General features: G+C 33.1%; 1 protein-coding gene and 1 long non-coding RNA gene across 2 annotated transcripts; both read left to right on the top strand.

The window, feature by feature from the left end:
• Positions 1–8120: 8120 nt before the first annotated feature.
• LOC107961236 (uncharacterized) lies at positions 8121–10072 on the top strand. The gene is made up of 2 exons (XR_001701230.2): positions 8121–8197; positions 9820–10072. It is a non-coding gene; the product is annotated as an uncharacterized lncRNA (long non-coding RNA).
• A 15565-nt stretch (positions 10073–25637) lies between these two features.
• LOC107957608 (probable BOI-related E3 ubiquitin-protein ligase 2) lies at positions 25638–26968 on the top strand. Its single transcript, XM_016893150.2, has 2 exons — positions 25638–26089; positions 26228–26968. Exons 1-2 carry the CDS (start codon positions 25805–25807, stop codon positions 26732–26734), a joined length of 792 nt encoding a protein of 263 aa, XP_016748639.1. The 5' UTR covers positions 25638–25804; the 3' UTR covers positions 26735–26968.
• Positions 26969–27461: the final 493 nt, after the last annotated feature.

Here is a 27461-nt window from a genome sequence, read left to right as displayed (position 1 = left end):
CATGCCCATGTGCATGGCCATGTTTCATACACGGCTGAAACACACGCCCGTGTCTCTACCCATGTGGACGAAAATAAGCCATTTAAAGGCCATTTTTCTCACCCTTTTCACAATCAATTTGCATACAACACTCTCATATACCAATATAACCCAATCAAGCAACCAATACAAACCAATAATCAAGTTTTAGACCTAATATATCATCACACAAGTCATTTGCATAAGCTTATCACATTAATTCCATTCATTGATTACTATAGGCTATTACTAAGTACATGCATACAAACATACATATATGTATTTGCACCGCTCTCAACCATATTACAAGTTTACTTCTTTTAAATTTAACCCTATACATGCCATATAAACCTTAAGTTTCAAAAGAAAATCTACCGGAGTTATCTGGATAGTGTGAACTGATGTGTTGATCCGATCCTCCGAACTTCTTGAGAATCTACAAAGAACATTGAACAACTAAAGTAAGCTTAATAAAGCTTAGTAAGTTCGTTGGTTTTAAACATAAATCTTACCGAACATACTAAAACAACTCATTTAAGTAAATCATTCATTACACATTTCCTGCCAACCACAATTTCAGTTGATGAATTCACATATCTAATCTCAAAATCAATATTATCATTGAATCTTCAACCATTAGTATCAAATATCACTTACTGAATTATCAACCTTTTTTAGACTAATGAACATCTTACAGATATGAGTACATCGTAAACTGAAACTTGAGGGCTGAACAGAAGCACATAAGTGCTAATGGAAACCCATAAGGGTTGAACAGAAGCTCATAAGAGCTGAATGAAAACCTAATAGGTTTAAACTGAAACTCTTAAGAGTTGAACTAAAACTCATTAGGGTTAATTGAAACCCATATGAGTTAACTGAAGCTCATGTGAGCTAAATGAAAAGTAAACACAGAAGTCCACAACAAATATTGAATCTCGGTTTACTTGTGTAATTTTCCCGTCAATTCCTTTAATGACTGAACGATTGTATTCAATCCCGCGTTCTATCCTTTTCAAATGTTTCAATTCAATTTTCATAATTTCTATAATATTTTATTTTCAATAATAAAAATGAATAAATATATATAATACCACTCATCAATTTAACAAATAACATTAAAAATTTAACCATACGAACTTACTTGGACTAGTTTGTAAAATTTGTTGTAGCTGAGGAACTATTCAAATAATTTCTCTTTTCCTCGATTTTCTTTGGACTTTTGATCTATAATATAAAATTATTCTTTCATTAGCACATATATTTCAATCTCATTCCATTTCACAATTTATACCCTTCAACTTTTTAAATTACACATTTTACTCCAAATTTTACAATTTTTACACTTTAGTCCCTAATTAATTAACTCTTCAATTGAACTAATTTTTCTTAATTAACACTTTATTTTTTCATTCTAAACTACTACACAACCTTTGATATTCAGAATTTTAGCATTAAACCCTAATTCTTAACTTTTTCACAATTAGGTCCTAAAAATTAATTTCTATTGAAATCACTTAATAAAATCATCACATAACAAAATTAGAACTTCAAATCCATCCTTATTTATCATAAAATTCTAGCACTCATTTATGGAAACTTTCAAAATCATTCATAGAATCAAAAACTAATAAATTCAATAGTTGGACCTAGTTGTAAAAGTGTCAAAATCACAAAATGTACAAGAAATAATCAAAAATTGAACTTACTTGTAACAAGAATATGAAAAACCAGCTTAGATAAACTCTTTGATGGTGTTTTTGGCTGAAGAAAAATGAAGAAATGTCTAAATTTCTATTAAGTCCTTTTTTTAACTATTTAAATTTTTATATATTTCCCATTTTGCCACTTAATCACCCAATTTCTTTGTTTTTTTCTACTTTAACCGTTTTAGCCCATCCATTTTAGGCTATTTTCCCTTTAAATCCCTTTTATTTCTTATTTGAGCTATTTAGTCATTATTTCTTTAATTAACAAGTTTTGCACCTTTTCTCAATTTAATCCTTTTTAATTAATTAACTATCAAAACATTAAAATTTTCTAATGAAACTTTAATACTAACTCATTAATACTCCGTAAATATTAACTATCAAAACATTAAAATTTTCTAATGAAACGTTAAAAATATTTACGGCTTGATTTATGAAATGGAGGTCTCGTTTCCTTGTTTTCAACCCAATTTATCTAATAAATTCTTTTAAATCACAAAATTCACTAATTCAAAAATATTTTTAAAATCACACTTGACTCATAAATATTAATTTATTAAATTTTTAAACTTATATGTCGAATTTAGTGACCTCGAATTACTGTTTCCGACACCACTGAAAATTAGGCTGTTACATATGCCAATCGAGCTAAGATTCAATTGACAATAATTAATGTAATTTTAATTTTAAAAACTAGTTTAAATTTATTTTTATTAATGTTGTCTTTTAACCATAAAATCTATTTTTAAAATAGGCTTAAATTTTTTTTGTTCAAATCCATGTTTTGAGCTTAATATTTTTGCCCAAATCATTCCAAATTTTGGGTAGACCTTCGAGCTTAGGCAAGTAGCCCAACCCATGAATAAGCAGGGGTGAGTAGACCTTGATTCGAAAAAACAAAATTTTTTTCTTCGAATTTCGAGTTTATCAAAATGAGTTATTCAAGTTATTTGGTTTTTATTGAATTAACTCGAATAAGTAATTCGATTTTTCGAGTTTGAGTTGAGTTTAATTTTATAACTAGAATAATTCAAATGAAACGAATAAAAAAATGATGTAAATACCCCTTGGGTCCCTGATAGTTTTGAAAATGTACAAATTTGTCCCTCCAAAAAATACATATTATATTTATATTTTTTAAAAAGAGTTTTCAAATATATATAATATATTTATGTTCCTTAATTTGGAATCTAATCATATTGTCCACAAAATTTATGGTCGGTTTAACTTTTTAAATTTAACTCGAATAAATTTATTTGACTCGACTAGACTCAAATCTCATTTCATTCGAATTGATTCAAGAAGACTTAAAATCAAGTTAGGATTATAAAATGAGATTCATCAAATCGATTAGCATAAAAAATTTTCACTTCATTCGATTGGATGCTCAACCCTATGAATAGGTCTATAACGAATGAATCTTACTTATTAATTTAAGTTTATTTATAAAATAGTATTATCTTTTTATTCAATTGATTATAATATCAACTATAATTCTTTTAAAGTTAAATTAATATGTTATGTTTTAATTTCGTAATAATATTATTATTTGAACTGTTACAAAATTTAAAAAGATTTATAACAAATAATTAAATATAATTTAGTTAATATATACAATTAATATGTGCATCGCACGAGTATGTACACTAGTTGTTATAAACAAATGTTAATAGCATTATTTAAATATAATTATTACGTTTTTTTGAAACCTTATTATTATATTTTTTTCTCGAGTTTTAAATTTAGAGTTTATATTTAAATAAAATTATTAATATTTATTTTTCTAGGATCCTTCTCCGCGCCTCATTGTGTCAATTCCTTTTTTCTCCCACAACACACGAATATAGATGAGCCCTCCTAATCTTGTCTTCTTACCTTGGCTCAACATCATAATATAACATATTTGGTAACTATTTTATGAATGAGCTAAAGCATGCAACATATTTAGTAACTAATAGCTGAGATTATCAAATTCATTTGGATGATTTTTAGATTTAACATTAAAGTGTCTGGTTATAGCATATCATTAAGTTGGGAATGATTTGGATATTTTGTCTGTCTCATTTTGGTTTGGTTTCATTAGTACAAAATATGAGTATTACAATCCAATATTCAAAACTTATTATTTACTACCTTGAAAAAACCCCTCATTATTTAATTTTAAAATTTTTAATTTGATAAATTCAAATATTCAAGGAATATTTAGAGTTTCATGAATTTAATCAAATTTTAAATTTAGTTTCCATACTTTAATTTTAAGATATTTAGTTTGGTCCAATCAATAATGCCAACCATTTTTGCCGTTAATTGTGTACTTTTTAGCTCTTAATGTTTACTCTCTTTTTTTCCCCTAATTTGATCCTTACTTGTTAAAAGTATACAAAAATTCTAAAAAAGAATTAAAAGTTTTAAAATATTTTTATCCTAATTCCTATATCTTTTTAGTCTTTAATATTTATAATTCCTGTCAATTTGGTCCTTACTTTTTAAAAGTACATAGAAAAAAAAATTATAAATTAGTCTTTCGTATTTTCAATAAAAATCCTATTTAAAAAAACTCATATTTTAGAATTTCATAAAATTATGAAAATAAAACTCTTTAAAATTCAAAAAAAGAAAATAAGAATTTAAATAATTCATTTTAAAAAATAAAAAAATATGAAGAACATTAAAAAAAACAAAATTTCTAAAAATATATTATTTAATCTAATAAGGTTTCTCCAAAGCTATTTTTTTAGTTTGTATTAAACCGTGAATATGAATAAATATTTTTTTAAAAATTTATTCAAATTAATTAGATACCAAAATTTTTTTATTTAAAATTTATTATAAAATATATAAAATTTTAGTGTAAAAATACTTTTAAATGATAATAAAAACTTTTAAATTGATTCGAATTAAATTTAAATATACTATATAATTTGTATACAAAATACAATACATAAAAAGAATTCAAGATTCAATTACTTTTGAATTTTGCCGAGATGGTAACTCATCTTCTAAGAATGGTGAGGGAGCTCCATCCATTTGACCCCCAAAATTTTATTATTGCTTTAAAGAATAAAAAAAAAGAGGGTTTTTATGGCCATAAAGGACTAGACTGATTGTAACTTCTTTAACTCGAACTAGACGTTAGACTCAGATTCGGAAGATTACATCAGTCATCGAGATGGTCTAACAAGATTTTCAGAGTTTTGAAAATAGTAATATTTGTTTGATTTAGCTCAAAACTTAGTTAATTTCCAAATTATTTATTACTTGAAATCTTAATTACACTTTGACAGCAGAAAAGTGATAAATATTTTTTTTAATAAAAATCGGGAAAGTGATAATTATTTGTTTTTAATAAAAAAATGGGGTTCATGCATAATTAATTAACAATCATAATTCGAAAGATTTAAGACTTAAATTAAATGTCATGCAAAATAAAACAAACCTAAAACTTGACTCCCATGCCACAATTCAAAATAAAATACTACAATCCTCGAATAATAAAAAATCAAAAGAATAAGCTTTAATAAATTGAAAATAAAATAGATTGAGCTGGACCCTCCAGATGCCTCATCCGTGTCCTAACTTGGTAGGTTATCTATAAAGATAAAAATTTAAGGAGCGAGCTATGATGCTCAGTATAAGTCCATGCATAAGAAAATTAGTGTAAACAGTAGGTAAAACATATTAAATAATATCGCATAATATAATCATAATTAGACAACAATTCAAAGTATTAGTTTTTCAATGCAACCATCATTAATATATATGAGAACTCACTGTAGCAATTATCAAAATAACCAATTTCAAAATTTCCCACAATACATATATATTTCCATGCATAATTATATCATAACATAATTTCCAAACTTGTATGCACATGATTTTGAAGATTGTCATACAGTTTCGATTTTTAATAGAATAGATCCTACCCCACCACTACACATCACAACGGGAGTTCCCCTGAACTCCCTTCTCCAACACACCAGGATGTGGATAAACCACTACTGGTTAGCAAATAATAACTGCCATTTTGGCTGTGGACACACAACAAGTCCTCGCAGATGAAATCTGTTTTTTGTTGTAGGTTCACAGCAAAAAGTCCTGTAGATGAAACTTGCTTTTGACTATAGATTTCACAGCATAAACCCATATTTAAAAAGTTCCTTTGGTTGTGGATACACAGCAGTACTTGCATATGGAATTTGCCTTTGGCTGTAGATACACATCAAAATAGATAAGTGTAGATATACTGCCAAACTTCCTCCAATCACATCGTCCCATCCCAGGCAATGCACAGTGACATGTTTAATACATATCAAGTATGCTAGTAATTAATGTACTAACAGGTGGCAAATCAATAACAAAAATCATTTTTTCATGTATTCGGATCAACAGTAATATAGGGCATGTCGTTCATACGATCGCAAATGTATAGTTACATTAATCATACCTACTATTCATAAATCATGCAAATATATATGTACATATGATATCAGATTAATCAAGCAAGGTTTCATATTATTAGGGACTTAATTGCACAAAATTAAACATTAAAATAGTTTGAGTTTTAGTCAAGGACTAATTTGAACAAATCATAAAAATTCTGGGTCAAAATTATAAATTCTGAGTTGTAGAGGACACACAGTTGTGTGACCAAACCGTGTGTTTAGGCTGTGTGGCATTCATAAAATCAACCTACAAGGGAGACAAGACCGTGTGGATCGGAGGTTCAGGCTGTGTGCGATTCGAACTCCTAGGGTTTCAGGGCGGACATGACCATGTGAGCAGGGTGTGTGGCCCACACGCCTAGTTGGCTGGTCATGTGACCCTATTCTAGGCTCGATTTTACCCTGATTTACTCGTAAACGAACAAACACATGTCACCAGGGTCTTGAACGATGACCCTTACATCCAAGTCTAGTCCGGGATACTTGCAACGAGTCTTTCAACCAATAAATATGAAAGAATTAATAATGGGTTTCAAGAAAAGTCAATATTTTAGGAAATATTAGCAAGATTGGTAAAAGATCGTTTAATCAATCTTGAAATCAACAAGAACAAAAATTTGACAAGTAGTTTGAGATCTAAATGTCAGAATGGAAATGTTCTTACCGATTCTTGGCAACGTTAGAGACAATATTTATTGGCGTTATGCTACACCGATAAAAAGAATGGTTGAACGGAGATTGATTTAGGATTTGGGATCAAAATAAAATTTCAGCAATGAGAGGAAAAATATTTGTAAAAGAGAGGATGAAAAAGAAAATGAGGGGGGAAATAGGGAAAGAAAAAGAAAGTAACGTTTTAGTTCAATTAGTAAAGAGACTAGAGTTCTAATTTGATTTGAATAAGAGATTAAATACATAGATTTTTTTGAATTTGAGGGATTGTTTAGCTAATTAGCCCATCTTGCCAAAATTAAGGAAAATGGAAATAGGGAGATGTTTTGTAACAGCCCGATTTTGGCCTAGTCGAAACAGTGGTTTCGGGACCACTATTTTGAGGCTAGAGAAAATTATTTTAGTATTATTTTATGTGTTATAATATAATGTTATAAGTGCATGTAAATTTTGGTAAGTTAATTTTAGCAATTTCTAGTCCAATTTCGAAAAAGGACTAAATCGCGTAAAAGGTAAAAGTTGTGTTTTAATACCTAAAGGTGTTAAATTGCCTTGTATCTTAAATTGGGGGTATTTAAAGTGAAATTAAGCCATTGAAAGTGTGATGGCCGGCCATGGGAGACAAAATTGTTGAAAAGTCAAAATTAGGTGAAATTTGGTCACCAATTTTGACTAGTTTTATTATTAACAAATCAAAAAGAAAAAGCTATCATTTTTCTCTTCTCCTTCACCGAAATATGCAGCAAAGAAAGGGCTTTGAAGCTGGAAAATTTCAGCAACATATTTCCCTTGCTTTTAAGTGATTTTAATGTCTTTGCTTGATGATTTTTACATTTTTGGAACCCCTAAAGCATGAGCTTTCATAAGAGGGGACTATTTTGCAAAATGATGAAGAGTCTGGGGTTTTTCCATGAGAGTAAATGTGTTATTTGCTGTGTTTTTATGGTATATTATGAGTCCTAGTTGTCTAATAAACAACTTTTGTGAAAGAAATTGCATGAAAACACCTTAAAAAGGGCTAGATTGCTAAGTTGTAAAATGAGTTGTAAATGTGTGAAATAGTTGAAATTATGAGTTGCTATAGTTATGAAAATGGTTCATCTAGACTCAAAGAGTAAAGAAATGTGATAAAAATTATTTTACGAGCCTAGGGGTAATTTGGTAATTTTGGCAAAATATAGGGGCAAAATTGTAAAAAATTGCCCAAGTGTGTCAATGGACTAATTTGATCAGTACATTGTTTTAATAAGTTGAATGTGATATTTTAGATGATGAAAATCGAGATTTGGACCTAGAACGGAAAGAAATCAATTAAGGGATAATTACGTCTTTTTTTTTCACCTTTGTGGTATCGAGGTAAGTTCATGTGTAAATAATGTAGCATAATTGTTATTTTTAAGTTATTGATGTTAAATATATGATATGATGATTTTTATCATGAAATATATGCTTTGTGGTTATTTTCGAATAAAATGCAAGTTATGTGTATTATCTGTTAAATATAAAGTGCTACCGAGTATTGGTTTCGGTATTTTACGGAAGATGGCAAGGATATGTGTTCGAGGAAAATCCCGTTTGAACCTTAGGAATAGATTAGGATACAAGTGACATGTCACTAGGATGGTTGAGCATCCGAACTCGTTGAGTTGAGTCCGAGTTCACTTATGGATGCGAATGTTCGAACTCGTTGAGTTGATTCCGAGTTCGTGAGATGTAACTAGGCATCCGAGCTCGTTGAGTTGAGTCCGAGTTCACTTATGGATGCGAACGCCCGAGCTCGTTGAGTTGAGTCCGAGTTCACTTATGGGCGGGTTACATGGTAGCTTGGCTACATATGTGGCACTTATGTGCCAACTTTCCATATATCCGAATTATATTCCGATGTGTTCTACGGGTAAAATTCTACTCAAATGGAGGAATACTCGAGATGAAAGGGATGTATTGGTAAATATTGTGAAATGGATACTTTGAACGGGTATGTACTTAACCCTCAGGTTGAAAACTCGACATAACAACAATATGGTAAGATGGTAAATGAAAATGTGATATGAATGTCTCGGTGATGATTATACAAACGATGTTGTATTAATTTTGTGAACAATGATCATGAATGAGTAATTTAGCCTTGACAGATTTGAGTTACTGCAGTAATGTAACTTTGAAAATACACTAAAAATAGTGGAAAATGAGTTAGAGGCAGAATAAAATATGGGATTAAAGCTTAATGAGTCTATTTTCACATGAAATAAACAGGGGAAGAAAAAGAATTCCATATTGTGTGATATTTGAATTCTTGTGAAACAGGGTCTAAATGAATTCGAGATCCCCTATTCTGACTTTAGAAATTCACCAAAAATTGTAAAAAAATTATTAAGAGTCATACCTTACATGTATGGATTCCTTATTGAGTCTATTTTTAGGTGAAATAAACGGCATGGTCGTTGGAATTTTTTACAGGGAGAAATTCAGTTTGTAGTGCACAAGGGTCAGAGTGGTCATACCCTGAAACAGGGGAGAATTTAACTAATAAACTGTACTAATTGGCCTAACCAAAAATTCTAGAAAAAATTATTAAGTATACATATGAGTCTAGTTTCAAGATAAATAGACGAGAACATTATTTGAGTCTTGTACTATGAGATAATCAAACTTTAGTACAGAAGGGTCGGAACTGTCAGACAGTGAATCAGGGGTAACTTTGAGGAATAAATTGTACTATTTGGCTTAACCAAAAATTATGGAAATTTTATGGAAGAAAGGAAAATAAGTCTAGTTTCAGGGAAAATTAACGGAACTTAATTCGGAGTTTCGTAGCTCCAGATATAAATAATTTAGTGACCATTGCTCAGAAAGACAGCTTGTAGTGAACTTGAGAATATGTTGTAAACATTGATAAAACAAGTTAATGAGTTGCTTATTGTTTTCATATGAACTTACTAAGCGAAAGCTTACCCCCTCTTCTTTCCCATGTTTTCTAGAGTTTCCAGGTTAGCTCGGGTTGGAGGCCGTCAGAGATATTATCACACTGTCGAGTTAACGCTATCGGCATAAGTAAACTCAAGTGATTCTAGTCTATGGCGTGTATAGGGTTTTAATGTGAGTATGTAATATTATGATTTAGCCAAAGGCATTGGCTTGTTATTAAGGTAGTATTAGTCATGTAAATTGGCCTATGTCAGCTAATATCGTTATGGGCCCATATGATTATTCTTATGCATGTATGTTATTATCTCTTGTGATGTGGCTTACAACATGTATGCCTAAAGATTGAATTGAGATTCATTGATGAGCTAATAACTAATGCAGGATTAAGTGATTGGTAAATAGTTAATAATGCTTCATGAATGGTTTGTGGATATGATTATGCATGCTTTGTGATGGACATGAGGTTTGATGACATGTTGATAGCTATAGCATTAATATGGTAAAGATGAAAGAAAAACTTATTATAATGGTTGCATGTGAAATTACCATGGTCATGTCATGTTAGGAAGGTTTAAGTGCCTAATTTTGCCATGTTGTATGCTATTGTATAAGTATGCGTGCATGTGTTGTGAGTGTGACAAAATGGCTTGGAAAATAGCCTTGTATTGGTCCAGGTTTTGGACATGGGTTCGGGACACGGGCGTGTCCTTAGCACTCGGGCGTGTGTTCTATACCTACACGGGCGTGTGGAGCCTTGATACAAGAGATTTCCTAAGTTTTTCATGAGTTCTCGGTTGGGTCCCGAACCACCCCGAATGCATGTATTGGGCCTCATAAGCTCGCATAAAGGACAGATTGCATGTGAAAAGAAAAGTTTTTAATTATTTGAGATTTCATGACCCTGTTTAGTACGGAAGTGTTAGTAAAAGTCAGGTAGCACCTCGAACCCCGTCCAGGCGTCGGATGCGGGCGAGGGGTGTTACATGTTTGGCATGACTTGAAACAAAGAAATGGGAGAGGAAGGGGGTTCAACGTAGGATTTCTAGGGAATATACTAAGCTTTTAACCATTAAAATTAAGACTCATTTCTTGGTTAATTATTACTTCTTATCTTATATATTTTTGGGGTGTTACACTGACACAAATAGTTCAAAGATTGAATCAAATTTATTCAACGAGCACTTAATATAAGTAATTTTTTATGTAATATAAAGGTGGAGATGGAGTAACAGGATTTGGATCCATGCCAAATGAGTGTTTAACAAGAATTTTAACTATTGTTTCATACAAGTTAAGAAAATAAGTTTAGTTTCCCTTACTCTTTTCATTTGAATTATTTTAATTTCATTTAGTTAACGGTTGGTCAAAATTTTTAAAATCTAGTCAAATTAAATAAAATTTAGTCAGTTTAGAAAACTTTAATTTGAAAGTAAAATTAATTTATTATTTTTTAGGCTTAATTTTAGTATTTTGAACAAATATATATAATGTATTTAAATTTTGAACTAATTCAAAGTTTATATCATTATTAAAAATATTTTTATAGAATTTTTTATATACCTTATAATTAAATTTAAATAAAAAATTTATATATAAAATTGAACGAACTGGATAAAAAATACATATTCAAATCCAATTTAAATTAGAATAAACGGATGGCTCAAAATTGGGAGACTTTTTTTTAAAAAAACGGGGATAGACTTTTTGAAAACAAAACATGGAGTCGCTACCAATCTTTTATTTGGGTGTGATTGGGTCACCTAATAAAACACTTTGTTTTATTAAAACCGATTTTGGCCTACGTAAATATGAGAAAATAGGTTCGGGAGCCGATTACGTATGAGGAAGGATTAGCACCCTCACTACGCCCAAAATTGGTACCAAATTGATTAAGTACTGTCCTTATGTATGAGATTTGAAACTATTTTTGAAAAAAATGATTCTTTTAAAAATTTGAATAGCTCAAGTTGGCCGTCAAAATTTTCTTGTTTCAAAGGAATGCAGCATCATATCCAACACGATAGGACATAACACTTTATTCCCTTGAGAACGCGATAAATCTTGGTTTCCAAAAATTTATACCCTGAAAATTGCAAAAGGATGTCCAATTATTTAGTCCAACAAAAAATCGAAACCCAGCACGGTAGGGCACGATTCTTCGAACTTCTAAACGTTGAACATTGCTTTGCTTTAGGATTGAAAAAATATGTGTAAAATTCAAAAGGGACGTTCGATTACTTTGAACAAACGAAAAATTGCAACCCAGCACGATAGGGCACAATTCTCCGAATTGCCAAGCATCGAACATTTTCTTTGTTCTAAAGAAAATTTTTAAAGACATGGGTGAAATTCCGAAGGAATATTCATTCGTTTCGAACAAACAGGAAATTGCAACCCAGCACGGTAGGGCACGATTCTCCGAATTGCCAAACATTGAATATTGCCTTAGTTTTAAGGAATTTTTTAAATAAATAATTATAAAACCAACTTGAAATGCACTAATTTGTCTTAAAATAAAATGGAATAATTAATTCTAAAGAGTTAGAAATTATAGAGTGATATTTGTTAATCCGAAAGGAAATAAAAACACAAGATAATGTACATGTACGAGATACTATGATGGATGAATGGAGATAAGATAATTCGTTTAATCAACTAACAAGATAACAATCAAATTCCACCAATTCTAAAAAATATTATCAATTTCCTAATCATGGATGAAGAATAATCAATATGATGGCAATACAAAATGAAAATAATATACCACAATAATATATATAACCTAATACAACATATTCAAATGCAAAAATGCAAAACAAAATGAAAGTTAAAGAAAAATATATGTGTATAAGATAAATTTAAAAGGATGAATATATAATATATATTATATGAATTGTTAAACTAGACACTTTTTACAGAAACAAAATAAAAGAATACATGTGACCATTAAAATATATGTTATAGAATGAATATTTAAATCGAATGATATACGAAATGTTAAAGGATATCGGTTTAAAATTGACAACTTATATATAATAAAGGAAAATTAAAAAATGTGCAAAGATAATAAAAGCATATATAATAATTTTAAGAACATATTAAATTTACAAATTATATATATGTAAATAAATTTAGAATAAAGGGAAAATGCATACGAGATTAAATTAGTTTTGTTATATACGCACAAATATATACAAAAGTATTTGAATGAGATACTATGTAATATATTAAAATAATGTAATATAAAAAATTTCAAAACAATAATTTTATAAGCACAAAATAAATTTTAAAATAACAATTTAGTCATTAAAATAATATATGTACAAATATACACAAAATATTAGATGAGACATTATACAAAAATATTAAAATAACATGATAAAACGAACTTCAAAATAATTATGCAAAATAATTATGCAGATGAAAACAAAGTGAAATAATTAAAATAGATTAACAAATATACCTAGATTTATCTTAATATATTAATATTTCTAAATAGAAAACTCAACTAAATTACACTGTGTACACAAGCATATAGAAATATGTAAACAAAATATTTTACGTAATGCTAAAATAATATAATGCAAAATTTCCAAGCAATAAAAATTATTAAAGTAGTTTTTTTCTTAAAAAAATTATTAAGTGAATACCCTTAAAACAATGCATTATATAAATGGGAAACTTAATAAAAATAAATCTAAAATGAAGGGGACAATTTACAAATAAAATAAACGGATGGAATTAAAATAAGGATCAGTACAAAACACGCGCAAATGCTCAAGGATTAAAGCTGGAAATACTCCAGACCTTAAAACGCAACACTTAGGAGTGAGCTGAGATGAAATAACACACAAACTTTTAGGGGAAATTAAAAAATAAATAAGATGCTAATAGGGGTCAGCTAAAATGTAGCGCGAAAGGGAGGGGTTAATGTTGCAAATTTCCCACTTGAAGCAGATCACCCTACCCCTAAACGCCACCGTTTCATTCTCCTTACAAAACCAAATTAAAAAAACCTAAAACTATCATTCAGCCACTCTAAACAAATCAAAAAAAAAAATAAGAAAAAACAGAAACTGAAATCTCTCCCCCCTTATTTATTCGGCTGAAGCATGAACCCTTTACCCAGCCACCACACGCTACCGTAACCGATAATTGGTGATGAGCAAAGCCCGTTCTAGGCTGATTGGGGCCATGTATGCCGATTTCAACCCCGAAATCCCCTCTTAAACTTCGATTTAGACAAAGAAGATGAGGATTTCGAAGACAAACTCTTAATGATAAGTCTTTTGTTTTTTGTTTTTATTATACTGGAAACGCATGCAAACAAAGAAGAAAACGAAACAGATTTGAGATGAGAGAAAAATCAGACGTTAGAAATCACCTTTTTTCTTTTTTATCACCGGTTTTTTTTGTTGTATTTCAATATCAGTGTCCAAAAAAACATTGTTTGTTTGAGGCTCTTTTTATAGCCAAATACAATATTTAGTTTTCTATTATTTTTTTTGCTTCCTGCTTCTCTGCTTTCTTCTTGTTTTTGTTTTGCAGGCCTAGGGGTCAACGGCGGTGGCAGAGGAGTTGGTGGTGTCAGAGGAACGGCGGCAGAGGGTGGTTGAAGACCTAAGGTGAAGAGAGGCTAGGTTTTTTTGTTGAGGTTCTGGGCTAGGATGAATTGGGCTTATTGGGTTTGTGAGGCCCGGGCAGGATCGGGATTATACAAAGTGGATAACATATTTTAAAAAATTGGAACTTCATGTATTTTTTATATTTTTCAAAATAGTTTTTTTAATTCTTAAAAAAAATAAAGGTTTTTTTAGTTACAATAAGAAAAAAAATATTTTTAGAAAATTTTTGAGTAATTTAGTTGAGGAAATTTGAAAAAAAAAACTATTAACTTTAAGCGAAAAAAAGAGAGATTATTATATCATTTTCATAATTGACACATTAGTATGAGTAACAATAATTGACACATTAGTATGAGTAACAACAAAAATGAATAGGGGCTATTCATTGGCACCAAGATTGTTAAATTAAAATAAATATAGGGAATCAATGTTTTAAAATTTAAAGTACTGAGATTAAAATTGAAATTTTGATTAAGTAGAGCTACCACTGAGCATGTTGATCTGTAATTTATGTAACGCCCCAATTTTCGGGAATCTTGTGAATGTTGGCATAGGTTAAATTATGTTAGTGGGCCTCTAGAAGGCCCAAGCTTAAGATTTTTGTTCCATAAGAAAAAGGGAGTGAAATTATGAAATATGACCTATGTGAAAATGTTTGAAAATGCTATAGGCTAAATTGAAGTGGCCAAATAAATAGGAGTGCAAAATAGGAGGATTTGCATGACAAGCCTCCCATTTTACATGAAGTGGCCAGCCATCATGTTGTTGTAGACAAAATGTACATCTGATATCCATAATTTATGGTACAAATTGATACAAATTGATAATAGGTTAGGTAAATGTTCCATGATAATAGGTTAGGTAAATGTTTCATGATAATGGGTTAGGTAAATGTTTCATGATAATGGGTTAAGTAAATGTTTCATGATAAGAATTTCATGTCTTTTGTATTAAAGAATTAAATGGATGAAATATGAAGTTTTATTAAAAGAAAAAGGGGTGAAAAGAACAAAGTTTTGTCCATCTTTGTTCATCATAGCTGAAAGTTAGAGAAGAGAAAGGAGAGGAGAAAGCTCTTGAGTATTCGGTCATTTAAGTAAATGTTTCATGATAAGAATTTCATGTCTTTTGTATTAAAGAATTAAATGGATGAAATATGAAGTTTTATTAAAAGAAAAAGGGGTGAAAAGAACAAAGTTTTGTCCATCTTTGTTCATCATAGCTGAAAGTTAGAGAAGAGAAAGGAGAGGAGAAAGCTCTTGAGTATTCGGTCATTAGGAGGAGGAAAATTGAAGGTAAGTTCTTGGTACCTTGCTTCTTATTTTGAGGTTCATGAGTTCATCTTGATTCTACCTTAACTCTTGAAGCATATTTTGGTTTTTAGTTGTGTTGTGAGCATTTAGTAATGAATTAAAATGAAGGAAATGGTTATTCTTTCATGTTCTTTTGATGAAAAATGGAAGATAGGTGAAGTTGAGCCAAACAAATGAGCATGCATGTGCCTTAGATGTTAAAGGGAAAAATCAGCTAACATGTTGTGCTTTAAAATGATGAAATGGAGATTATACTTAAGTAAAATCATAGATATGTGATGATTGATTGGTTATATACATGTTTAAAAAACATGCATGCAAGGTATGTGTGAAAGTGATTTGGTAATAAATCTGCTTGGGAGAGCAGCAGTAACGTGACTTTGGAAAATCACCATAAATTGTGGGAGAAGAATTAGAAGCTGAATAAATTATGTAATTAAATCTTAATGAGTCTAGTTTCAAATGAAATAAACGAGAATATATTTTGAATTTTGTACAATGAGAAATTTGATTTGAAATGAAGAGTGGTCAGATTAGTCAAACAGTGAAACACGGGAAATTTTAAGAAAAATCTGGTATTGATTGGCCATACCAAAAATTATGAAAATTTTATGGATAGAAGATATATGAGTCTACTTTCATGGAAAATTAACGGCACTTGATTTGGAGTTTCGTAGCTCCAGTTATAAATAATTTAGTGACTGTTGCTCAAGAAGACAACTTGCAGTGAAATTATGATTATGTGGTAAACATTGACAAAAATTTGTTAATGAGTTGCTTATTGATTTCTTATAAGCTTACTATGATCTGTAGGTGTGGTTGGCTGAATATTGTAAGGGGTTAATACGTAGTTTGTATTTGAATAGTTAGATTAACGTGTTAGTAATCCAATTGTAGGTAGTTCGTGTGTGGATCTCGTCAGCATATCGTTGCAAACAGGTGTGTAACTAACACCCTCTTTCTTAGTCTACATCGGCAAAAGTCGAAAAGCCAAAATGCCGAAAACTGGTATTTTGTAGATTTGCGAGTGTGCGAATGCTCGTGAGATAAATCGATTAATGTTTTTGGTAAGTTGCAATGTTTGGACTGCAAAGTGCATGATTTCTGTGCCCTCGATATTTTTGGGCTTAATGGGCCAAAATTGGAATGATGGGCTAACGGGCCCAATTCGGTAAGAACCCTCGGTAGTAATTCTGTTAGTACGTGAAAGGTAGGAATATGCATGAAAAACCCTAAAATAGATAAATTACTGAAATACCTTTAAAAGTGGAAAATTTACAGTTCTACCCCTAGTAGATAAATTACCGAAATACCCCTAGGGTTAAATTGACCTAAATGCATGTTTGACTATTGTTATTTACTGCATGCCATGTTGTTATTATCTGATGCATGGGATTGAGATATTGACGGAGGAAGTACTGAAAGTGGCTTGTCCACATACTGGAGGCTTTGCCTCAATTTACTGTTAACTGAGCAGCAAGGCTGCAACTGTGGAGTGTTGGGCTGGGTGGGTTGAGCTATTCCCCACATGGAGTGTATGGCTGGTACGGGTGGAGTGTAGTGGTTGGTGGGTTGCGTAGTCTCCCCAAATGGGCTTGCATATGTTATTGATGTTGCATGTATTTCCAAATGGGCCTATGAGCCATACTGTTATCTGAATAAGGGGCTAAGGCCCAGTTTATTGTAATCTGAAAAAGGCTCTGGCCCAGTACCACTGTTACCTGAATGGGCTTAGGCCCAATAGGCTTGAGCTGACTTGGGCTTTGAATGGGTTTTCCTTACACACTGAGTTTCCCCAAACTCACCCCTTTTATTTTCATCCACGCAGGAAATCCCCAACTATAGTGGGCTTGGAGCTGTGAGGGAATTCGGAGTGGCCACCCGTTCTGAAAGTTTGATCTTCTTCTGGTGAACTGGACATCCTTTTATTTACGTTTGAAGTTTTGGGTTTTTAAATGTAATAAGGCCGCTTAATTATTTTTGATGGTTTTAATATGTATTACTAAGATGGGTGTTACTTATTTTAACTGTTGAAATTGGATAGCTTTAGGGCGCGTTTTCAAAAACAACAATTGATTTCAAAATAACACGACAACAAACAAAGCTTCCGCAATGAAAGTATTTTCCAAAATTAATCACTTTTCCTAAAAATAACTTAATCAAATCGGTTTCCTAGAAATATCCATGATGTTAAGGTGTGGCAATGGCAGTATGCATGTCTAGGATTGGATCCGAAGGGAGCTTGGTACTTAAGCAGTCCGATGGACTCACCACCTCTTTTCCGGTTTCCTACCTGGTGCACAGCTTCCATTCACTTTAACCTATAATGAAATTATCTTTTAAAACACTAAGTAAGTTTTTCTGGATCAACAATATAAAATGTTTTGAACGTTTCGATGTGGCATGTCGGATCCGACCATAACGTCTGAGCCGAGTTTGGGGTGTTACATTTAGTGGTATCAGAGCCTAGGTTGCAACAACTCGGCTGTGGAATGGGTTTACAAAAACAAAGATTTTTGAAAGTGAAAATTTTATAAAGAATGCGAAAAACTCGATTTTCAGAATTTAGATCTTTAGAAGGTGGCATTCCGAATCTCCGGCTCAAGTCTGTAAGTATTCTAAATTTTTCTGAATATTTTCCTGAATTATCTGTCTGTACTAAAACCCTATTAGGATCTCTAAATAGGATGATACTGAAACCATAGAAAAATCTGATAAGAGACTGAAACTGTAGCTAGACTTCGATTCTGCGAAAACAAACTCTGAACTACTGTCTGATTCATAAGCCATCTATAATAAACACTGGAATATTAATTGATGCATAAAAATTCATAATCAAAATAATACGATATGAGTACAAGAGGCCATGGACGGAGTCGAGGAAGTGCTCGAGCGAGATCTTCGTCTTCAGGATATATGCCGGCGGTGGATGCACTGGTACCACCGGCAACAGAGGTAGAGTCTCATGACCGCGGTACCGGGGATGATGCCCTGTCACAGGCAATGCTTCGTGTTCTGGAAAGGGTTGCCGGGGTAAGTACGGGCAATGAAGTTCGGGGATCTATTTCTGAATGACTTCGGGCTAACGGAGTGGAGATCTTTAGGGGCGTGTCTGGTATAGCCCCAAATGTGGCGGAATATTGGTTGGAGGCCACAGAACGGATTATGGACGACTTGGATTGCTCTGAGGAGATTGTGAGTGGGGTATCTGTACTAAGTCCTTTGGGTCACTCGGTTAGGGTAGACAAACTGTATAGGGATGTACCCTTAGAAACTCAAGGTAAGATTTTCCCTAGAGATCTGATGGAGTTACTGTTCGGAGAGTTTGATCTCATTTTGGGAATGGACTGGCTTGTTAAGCATAAAGCGACTCTGGATTGTGCTGCTAAACGAATGGTGTTAAGGACCAGAAAGGATGAGGAGGTTATGGTGATAGGTGAGCGAAGGGATTATTTGTCCAATATGGTGTCGGCATTAAGAGCCGAAAAGTGGATTCGGAAAGGTTATGAGGTCTATTTGGCATTTGTAAGTCAATCGGAAGAGGAGGGACTGAAAGTGGATAAGGTTAGGACCGTAAAGGAGTTCCAAGATGTTTTTCTGGAGGAGCTTCCAAGATTGCCTCCAAACTGAGAAGTTGAGTTTGGAATAGATTTGTTGCCTGGAAAGGCGCTCGTGTCCATCGCACCGTATAGGATGGCACCGAAGGAGTTAGTGGAGTTAAAGGCTCAAATTCAAGAGTTGTTGGATAGGGACTTTATTAGGCCAAGCGTGTCTCTATGGGGAGTACCGGTGCTATTCGTGAAAAAGAAGGATGGTAATGCGGATGTGCATTGATTATCGCTAGTTGAACAAACTGACGATTAAGAATAAGTATCCACTGCCAAAGATTGACGATCTGTTCGACCAGCTTAGAGGAGCTTCTGTATTCTCCAAGATCGACCTTCGATCTGGATATCATCAGTTAAGGGTCAAGGAGGTAGATATCCATAAGACGACATTTAGGACTCGGTATGGTCATTACGAGTTTCTGGTTATGCCATTTGGACTAACGAACGTGCAGCGTTTATGGATCTGATGAATCATGTGTTCCAACCATTTTTAGATCAATTCGTAGTCGTCTTTATTGACGATATCCTGGTATATTCTGAAACTAAAACGAAACATGATGAGCATCTCCGTATAGTGTTGTAAGTATTAAGGGAGAAGGAACTCTTTGTGAAGTTCAGCAAGTGTGAATTTTGGTTGAGGGAGGTAACTTTCTTAGAACATGTGGTCTCTGCTGAGGGGATTCAAGTGGACCCTCGGAAAATTGAAGCGATTTTGGAATGGAAGCCTCCTAGGTCAGTGTCGGAAATACGGAGTTTCCTAAGACTGGCAGGATACTACAGAAGGTTTGTAGAAGGTTTTTCTGTGATGGCAGCACCTTTGACAAAACTCATAAGGAAATGAGTACCGTTTATATGGACTAAGAAGCAGCAGGAAGCTTTTGAGAAGTTGAAGAAAGTTCTGAATGAAGCACCTGAGTTGATTCAGCTGGAGTTTGGGAAGCATTTTAGTGTGTACAGTGACGCATCACATGTGGGTTTGGGCTGCGTGTTAATGCAAGAGGGTAAGGTGGTTGCATATGCATCACGAAAGCTTAAGCCTTATGAGGGGAACTATCCGACTCATGATTTAGAGTTGGTAGCAGTGATATTTACACTTAAGATTTGGAGACATTACTTGTACGGAGAAAGGTGTATTATATACACTGACCATAAGAGTCTTAAGTATTTGTTGACTCAGAAGGAGCTGAACCTTAGGCAAAGGAGATGGATTGAGTTACTTAAGTATTATGATTGTTCGATCGAGTATCACCTAGGCAATGCTAATGTGGTAGCCGATGCTCTAAGTCGTAGAGCTGTATCTGATCTGAGAGCAATATTTTCTCGTCTGAGTCTGTATGATGATGGAAGTCTGTTGGCTGAGTTGCAAGTGAGGCCAACCTGGGTGGATCAGATTAAGGAAAAAAACAGTTGAACGGTGAGTCTTTGGTCGCTCGTTTTCAACAAGTTAAGGAAGGGGAAACTTCTGAGTTTGGGAGCCAGAAGAGACGATGCAACAGCAATACCCTCATCTGTTTGGATTAGGTAAATTTCGAGGACGAAATTTCTTTAAGGAGGGTAGAGTTGTAACGCCCTAATTTTCGGGAATCCTGTGAATGTTGGCATAGGTTTAATTATGTTAGTGGGCCTCTAGAAGGCCTAAGCTTAAGATAGAACCCGGTAATTTTAGTTAATTTTTGTTCCATAAGAAAAAGGGAGTGAAATTATGAAATAGGACCTATGTGAAAATGTTTGAAAATGCTATAGGCTAAATTAAAGTGGCCAAATAAATAGGAGTGCAAAATAAGAGGATTTGCATGACAAACTTTCCATTTTACATGAAGTGGCCAGCCATCATGTTGTTGTAGACAAAATGTACACTTGATATCCATAATTTATGGTACAAATTGATACAAATTGATAATAGGTTAGGTAAATGTTCCATGATAATAGGTTAGGTAAATGTTCCATGATAATGGGTTAGGTAAATGTTTCATGATAATGGGTTAGGTAAATGTTTCATGATAAGAATTTCATGTCTTTTGTATTAAAGAATTAAATGAATGAAATATGAAGTTTAATTAAAAGAAAAAGGGGTGAAAAGAACAAAGTTTTGTCCATCTTTGTTCATCATAGCTGAAAGTTAGAGAAGAGAAAGGAGAGGAGAAAGCTCTTGAGTATTCGGTCATTAGGAGGAGGAAAATTGAAGGTAAGTTCTTGGTACCTTGCTTCTTATTTTAAGGTTCATGAGTTCATCTTGATTCTACCTTAACTCTTGAAGCATATTTTGGTTTTTAGTTGTGTTGTGAGCATTTAGTCATGAATTAAAATGAAGGAAATGGTTGTTCTTTCATGTTCTTTTGATGAAAAATGGAAGATAGGTGAAGTTGAGCCAAACAAATGAGCATGCATGTGCCTTAGATGTTAAAGGGGAAAATCAGCTAACATGTTGTGCTTTAAAATGATGAAATGGAGATTATACTTAAGTAAAATCATAGATATGTGATGATTGATTGGTGATATACATGTTTAAAAAACATGCATGCAAGGTATGTGTGAAAGAGTGATTTGGTAATAAATCTGCTTGGGAGAGCAGCAGTAACGTGACTTTGGAAAATCACCATAAATTGTGGGAGAAGAATTAGAAGCTGAATAAATTATGTAATTAAATCTTAATGAGTCTAGTTTCAAATGAAATAAACGAGAATATATTTTGAATTTTGTACAATGAGAAATTTGATTTGAAATGAAGAGTGGTCAGATTAGTCAAACAGTGAAACACAGGAAACTTTAAGAAAAATCTGGTATTGATTGGCCATACCAAAAATTCTTAAAATTTTATGGATAGAAGATATATGAGTCTATTTTCATGGAAAATTAACGGCACTTGATTTGGAGTTTCGTAGCTCCAGTTATAAATAGTTTAGTGACTGTTGCTCAGGAAGACAGCTTGCAGTGAAATTATGATTATGTGGTAAACATTGACAAAAATTTGTTAATAAGTTACTTATTGATTTCTTATAAGCTTACTATGATCTGTAGGTGTGGTTGGCCGAATATTGTAAGGGGTTAATACGTAGTTTGTATTTGAATAGTGAGATTAACGTGTTAGTAATCCAATTGTAGGCAGTTCGTGTGTAGATCTCGTCAGCATATCGTTGTAAACAGGTGTGTAACTAACACCCTCTTTCTTAGTCTAGATCGGAAAAAGTCGAAAAGCCAAAATGCCGAAAACCGGTATTTTGTAGATTTGCGAGTGTGCGAATGCTCGTGAGGTAAATCGATTAATGTTTTTGATAAGCTGCAATGTTTGGACTGCAAAGTGCATGATTTCTGTGCCCTCGATATTTTTGGGCTTAATGGGCCAAAATTGGAATGATGGGCCAACGGGCCCAATTTGGTAAGAACCCTCGGTAGTGATTCTGTTAGTACGTGAAAGGTAGGAATATGCATGAAAAACCCTAAAATAGATAAATTACTGAAATACCTTTAAAAGTAGAAAATTTACAGTTCTACTCCTAGTAGATAAATTACTGAAATACCCCTAGGGTTAAATTGACCTAAATGCATGTTTGACTATTGTTATTTACTGCATGCCATGTTGTTATTATCTGATGCATGGGATTGGGATATTGACGGAGGAAGTACTGAAAGTGGCTTGTCCACATACTGGAGGCTTTGCCTCAATTTACTGTTAACTGAGCAGCAAGGCTACAACTGTAGAGTGTTGGGCTGGGTGGGTTGAGCTATTCCCCACATGGAGTGTATGGCTGGTACGGGTGGAGTGTAGTGGTTGGTGGGTTGAGTAGTCATCCCAAATGGGCTTGCATATGTTATTGATGTTGCATTTATTTCCAAATGGGCCTATGGGCCATACTGTTATCTGAATAAGGGGCTAAGGCCCAGTTTATTGTAATCGGAAAAGGGCTCTGGCCCAGTACCACTGTTACCTGAATGGGCTTAGGTCCAATAGGCTTGAGCTGACTTGGGCTTTGAATGGGTTTTCCTTACACACTGAGTTTCCCCAAACTCACCCATTTTATTTTCATCCACGCAGGAAATCCCCAACCATAGTGGGCTTGGAGCTGTGAGGGAATTCGGAGTGGCCACCCGTTCTGAAAGTTTGATTTTCTTCTGGTGAACTGGAAATCCTTTTATTTACGTTTGAAGTTTTGGGTTTTTAAATGTAATAAGGTCGCTTAATTATTTTTGATGGTTTTAATATGTATTACTAAGATGGGTATTACTTATTTTAACTGTTGAAATTGGATAGCTTTAGGGCGCGTTTTCAAAAACAACAATTGATTTCAAAATAACACGACAACAAGCAAAGCTTCCGCAATGAAAGTATTTTCAAAATTAATCACTTTTCCTAAAAATGACTTAATCAAATCGGTTTCCTAGAAATATCCATGACGTTAAGGTGTGGCAATGGCGGTATGCATGTCTAGGATTGGATCCGAAGGGAGCTTGGTACTTAAGCAGTCCGATGGACTCACCACCTCTTTTCTGGTTTCCTACCTGGTGCACAGCTTCCATTCACTTTAACCTATAATGAAATTATTTTTTAAAACACTAAATAAGTTTTTCTGGATCAATAATATAAAATGTTTTGAACGCTTCGATGTGGCATGTCGAATCCGACCATAACGTCTGAGCCGGGTTTGGGGTGCTACAATTTAACATTGCCATTGTATGGAAAAGAAGGATGATAATTATGTTAGTAGCAAACTTCCACATTAAAGACGAATTTCAGTTAACTGCTGAACTAGCTTAGCTTTCTTCATTAGCCTGAAACTTTTGGTCAGGGACAGAGGGCAAAGCAAACTTTATATGTATTTAGACTACTTCGATAATAACATTGCCAAAATACCGCCGTGCACTATTAATGGATCCGTACTCCACCTCTATTTTTTTTTCTAAAAAAGAGGGTTTTGTTATCGTCCCTCTGGCTTCTGCTGCAGCTGCCCTCCTTTAAAGCTACAATCTCATTTAACTATCTATTGCACTTATGAACCTTATCAGCCTTTTTGGGCTACCTAAAGATACTAGAGCGTCATAGCGAAGGAAGGTAAAAACTGAAAACACTCGTGCTTTCTCGCTGTTAAAACGTTGTCTGTCATCGTCAATTGAGCTACTTTATTTATTTTATTTTTATAAATTTGGGCTACCATCAATCATATCAAGAAAAGTCGACTGAAGATGGGTTATCACGGCAGTGCGATCGTGGGTTCCATTATGTGGATGACCGGATACGGCAGGAGAGCGCTGGCCCCAACTGTTATCACCTCTCTCACTCGATTGTAGTTGGAAATGGAAACTGCGGGATGCCCCATATTAATATAGGCGTTATCATTAGAATTGAAAAACCAAGTCAAGTTTACGCCTTGCCTTGCAACCAAACTCTTCATGGATCTTGATGCCCGGAGCAGAGTGGCAGCTCCATGAGGTGACGTTTTCCGCCTATAATATCAAACAGGGACACATACCCGTTAATCCCGGGGCTTTAACATGGCCACTTGGCACCAAGGGCGATTTGAAATGAATTGCATATCAAAAGGGTCAAAATTAACCTTTATTTTATTTTTTTCTAAAAAATCTCTTTTGTATTATGGATAACTTGTAATCTTAATTTTTTATTTTTAAAATTTAAAATTTTAGTTTTAAATTATATTAATTTCTGTAAGATAGAAAATAATAATAAATTAATTTATTTTTTTAAATAATAATAAATTAATTTATTTTTTTATATTGTTAAAAACTAACCTAATTAAGAGAATAATTAAATAATGTAACGTATAACTCTTATTAATATATAAAATTCTTAACATAAAAATTAATTTATTATTTAATTTAACATATAAAAACTATTTAATCTACGTGAAAATAATAAACTATAACCAGCATTTATTAAATTAAAATTAGAATCTTAAAATTATAAAATTATAACCCAAAATCCGTATATCTTTATCGTTTGGAACCGACCACAGAGATACAATATCCCCAATCTCTGATTTCCCTCCCTTCCAAAACGTCTCACTCAATTTTAAGGTCCCAAATGAGTGAATGTGAGAAAGCTGCATGTGTACGGCGTCGTTTGCATTTCTCTCCTCGTATCCTTTATTTTCCCTTATTTAGATACGTCATTTACAAACAAATAATGTCCCATAAAATCTCCTATTCATTAATGAATATATCTGTTTTAAAAGTGAAAATGTTAAAGATTTTGTCGGTTTCCTCACTCGACTTATAACCATCCACGGGTTTCTTTCTTTGCTTTCGTTCTTTCATGATGATGATGATGGTCTATTTCAGTTTAACCATAAAAACCTAAGCAACAAACAAAGCCCAAAAAGCTTATATGCCAATTAAGAAAGATAGAGAGAGAAGGTCATGCATCTCTCCTGATATAGGAGCCTCAGCCTTCAACCTTTGAACCTACCCTTTCTGCTTTTCTTATTAATATACTCCTCTATTTATGTGAATTCACAAGGGCCAAAGGGTTGTTGCTTTACCATGGCTGTTCAAGCACCTTTGTATGCTGAAAATATGTGCGGTGTTCAGGATTGGATGGTAAATCCTGCACCTGCTCTAATTCCTTCCTCGTATTTCACTCTTCAAGACCCTTCTCGATATACGCTTCCTTTTCATCTGCAACAAAACGCTCACAATTTGGCTGTTTCTTCTTCTTCTTCTTCCTCTTCCGCATCTAATGCTTTCGTCTCTGTGGCTCTTTCACAATCGTTGGATGCTCAACTGGAGATGCAAAGACAGGAGCTTGATTGCGTTCTTCGATTGCAGGCAAGAATTCATCATAACTTTATTATTTTCGTATATTTTTTTTATTATCGGCTATTTGATCAAGGTTCTTGTTTTTTTTTTTGTAACTGAAAATTTGCCATTTCTTTTAATATTCTATCATGGACGGAGAAAATCCAGAATGAGAGGCTAAGATCTGCTTTACGTGAGCAAAGAAAACGACAATCGGCCATCCTGCTAAAATGTATAGAATCAAAGGCCATGCATTTGATAAGGCAAAAGGAAGAAGACTTGGCTCGAGCAACAAAGAAAACAATGGAGCTCGAAGCCTCACTAAGAAAAGCGGAAACGGAGAGTCATTCATGGCAAAACCTTGCTAAAGCAAAGGAAGCAATGATCATGGATCTCAACAACAAACTGGAACAAGCGAGGGAGAGCCTAGTCTGGGTCAGCAATGCACCAGAGGATGCAGAATCACTTTTCAGAGATCAACAAGAAGGAGAAATGAAACAAAAGAGCAATAATAATAATAAGATGGCTTGCAAACACTGCAATGCTAGGAGCTCGTGCGTCGTGTTTCTACCATGTAGACACCTTTGCTCGTGCAAGTCTTGTGAAACTTTCCTCGAAGCTTGTCCTGTCTGTAACTCTATAAAGGAAGCAAGCATCAAGGTTTTTTGGGTCTAAACGAGACAAGTCACAAAGCGAAGTACTGTCACAAAGGAATGCTCTTATGGGGGAAATTGAAACACACTTGTTGATACATGTACTGTCAGCCTAGAGTTTCATTTTTCCTTCTTCTTTTATTTTGCTACCCAAGCCTGTGTTATGAGACTCTTCCAAACGATGACAGTATTGAAAAACTGGGAATCTTTTTTCATCTGTTAGCTTTTTCGGGTTAATCAACATTTTCCTGATTTAGATTGCATCTTATATATATATATATATACATACACACTGTTCTAAAATATGTACAGTTTTCGTTTAACTGGCAGACATATGGATTGGAAAGCCAAACTTTTTGTTCTTTTTCCAATGAATTATCAATTGAAATGACACTTCTAAGCTGTAAAAGAAAATCTAGAAATTGACTAGCCTCCAAGCCTGAACAGAGGCCTTTCCTTCCAGAATTGTTCCAACACAGGCTTCCAAATGCTTCATTAATCCCTATTAATATCAGGCGAAAGTAAATATTAGAGAAAGTTGAAAAATGTTCATCATTTTTTTATTTCTTCTAAAATTTATACTTGATTAGATATCATTTAGATTTTTTTAAAAAAAAGAAAATTGATGATTATGAAAATATATTCCATCAGTACTTTACTCTTTCTTCAAATTGAGTGAAAATATGCAAATCACTTTCAGGTTTCCCTGCTATACACGTCCCAAAGTTTTTAGGTTTTTAATTTTAATG

This window comes from Gossypium hirsutum, chromosome A05 (assembly GCF_007990345.1).
Source record: "Gossypium hirsutum isolate 1008001.06 chromosome A05, Gossypium_hirsutum_v2.1, whole genome shotgun sequence".
Lineage (NCBI taxonomy): Eukaryota > Viridiplantae > Streptophyta > Magnoliopsida > Malvales > Malvaceae > Gossypium > Gossypium hirsutum.
This window is presented reverse-complemented; position numbering and strand designations above follow the sequence as displayed.

Excerpts from the sequence above, each read along its gene's own strand:
- LOC107957608 (XM_016893150.2), top strand. The coding sequence starts at position 25,805 with ATGGCTGTTCAAGCACCTTTGTATGCTGAAAATATGTGCGGTGTTCAG. Across the intron at positions 26,090-26,227 it reads ATTGCGTTCTTCGATTGCAG|AATGAGAGGCTAAGATCTGC; the intron begins GCAAGAATTCAT and ends GAGAAAATCCAG.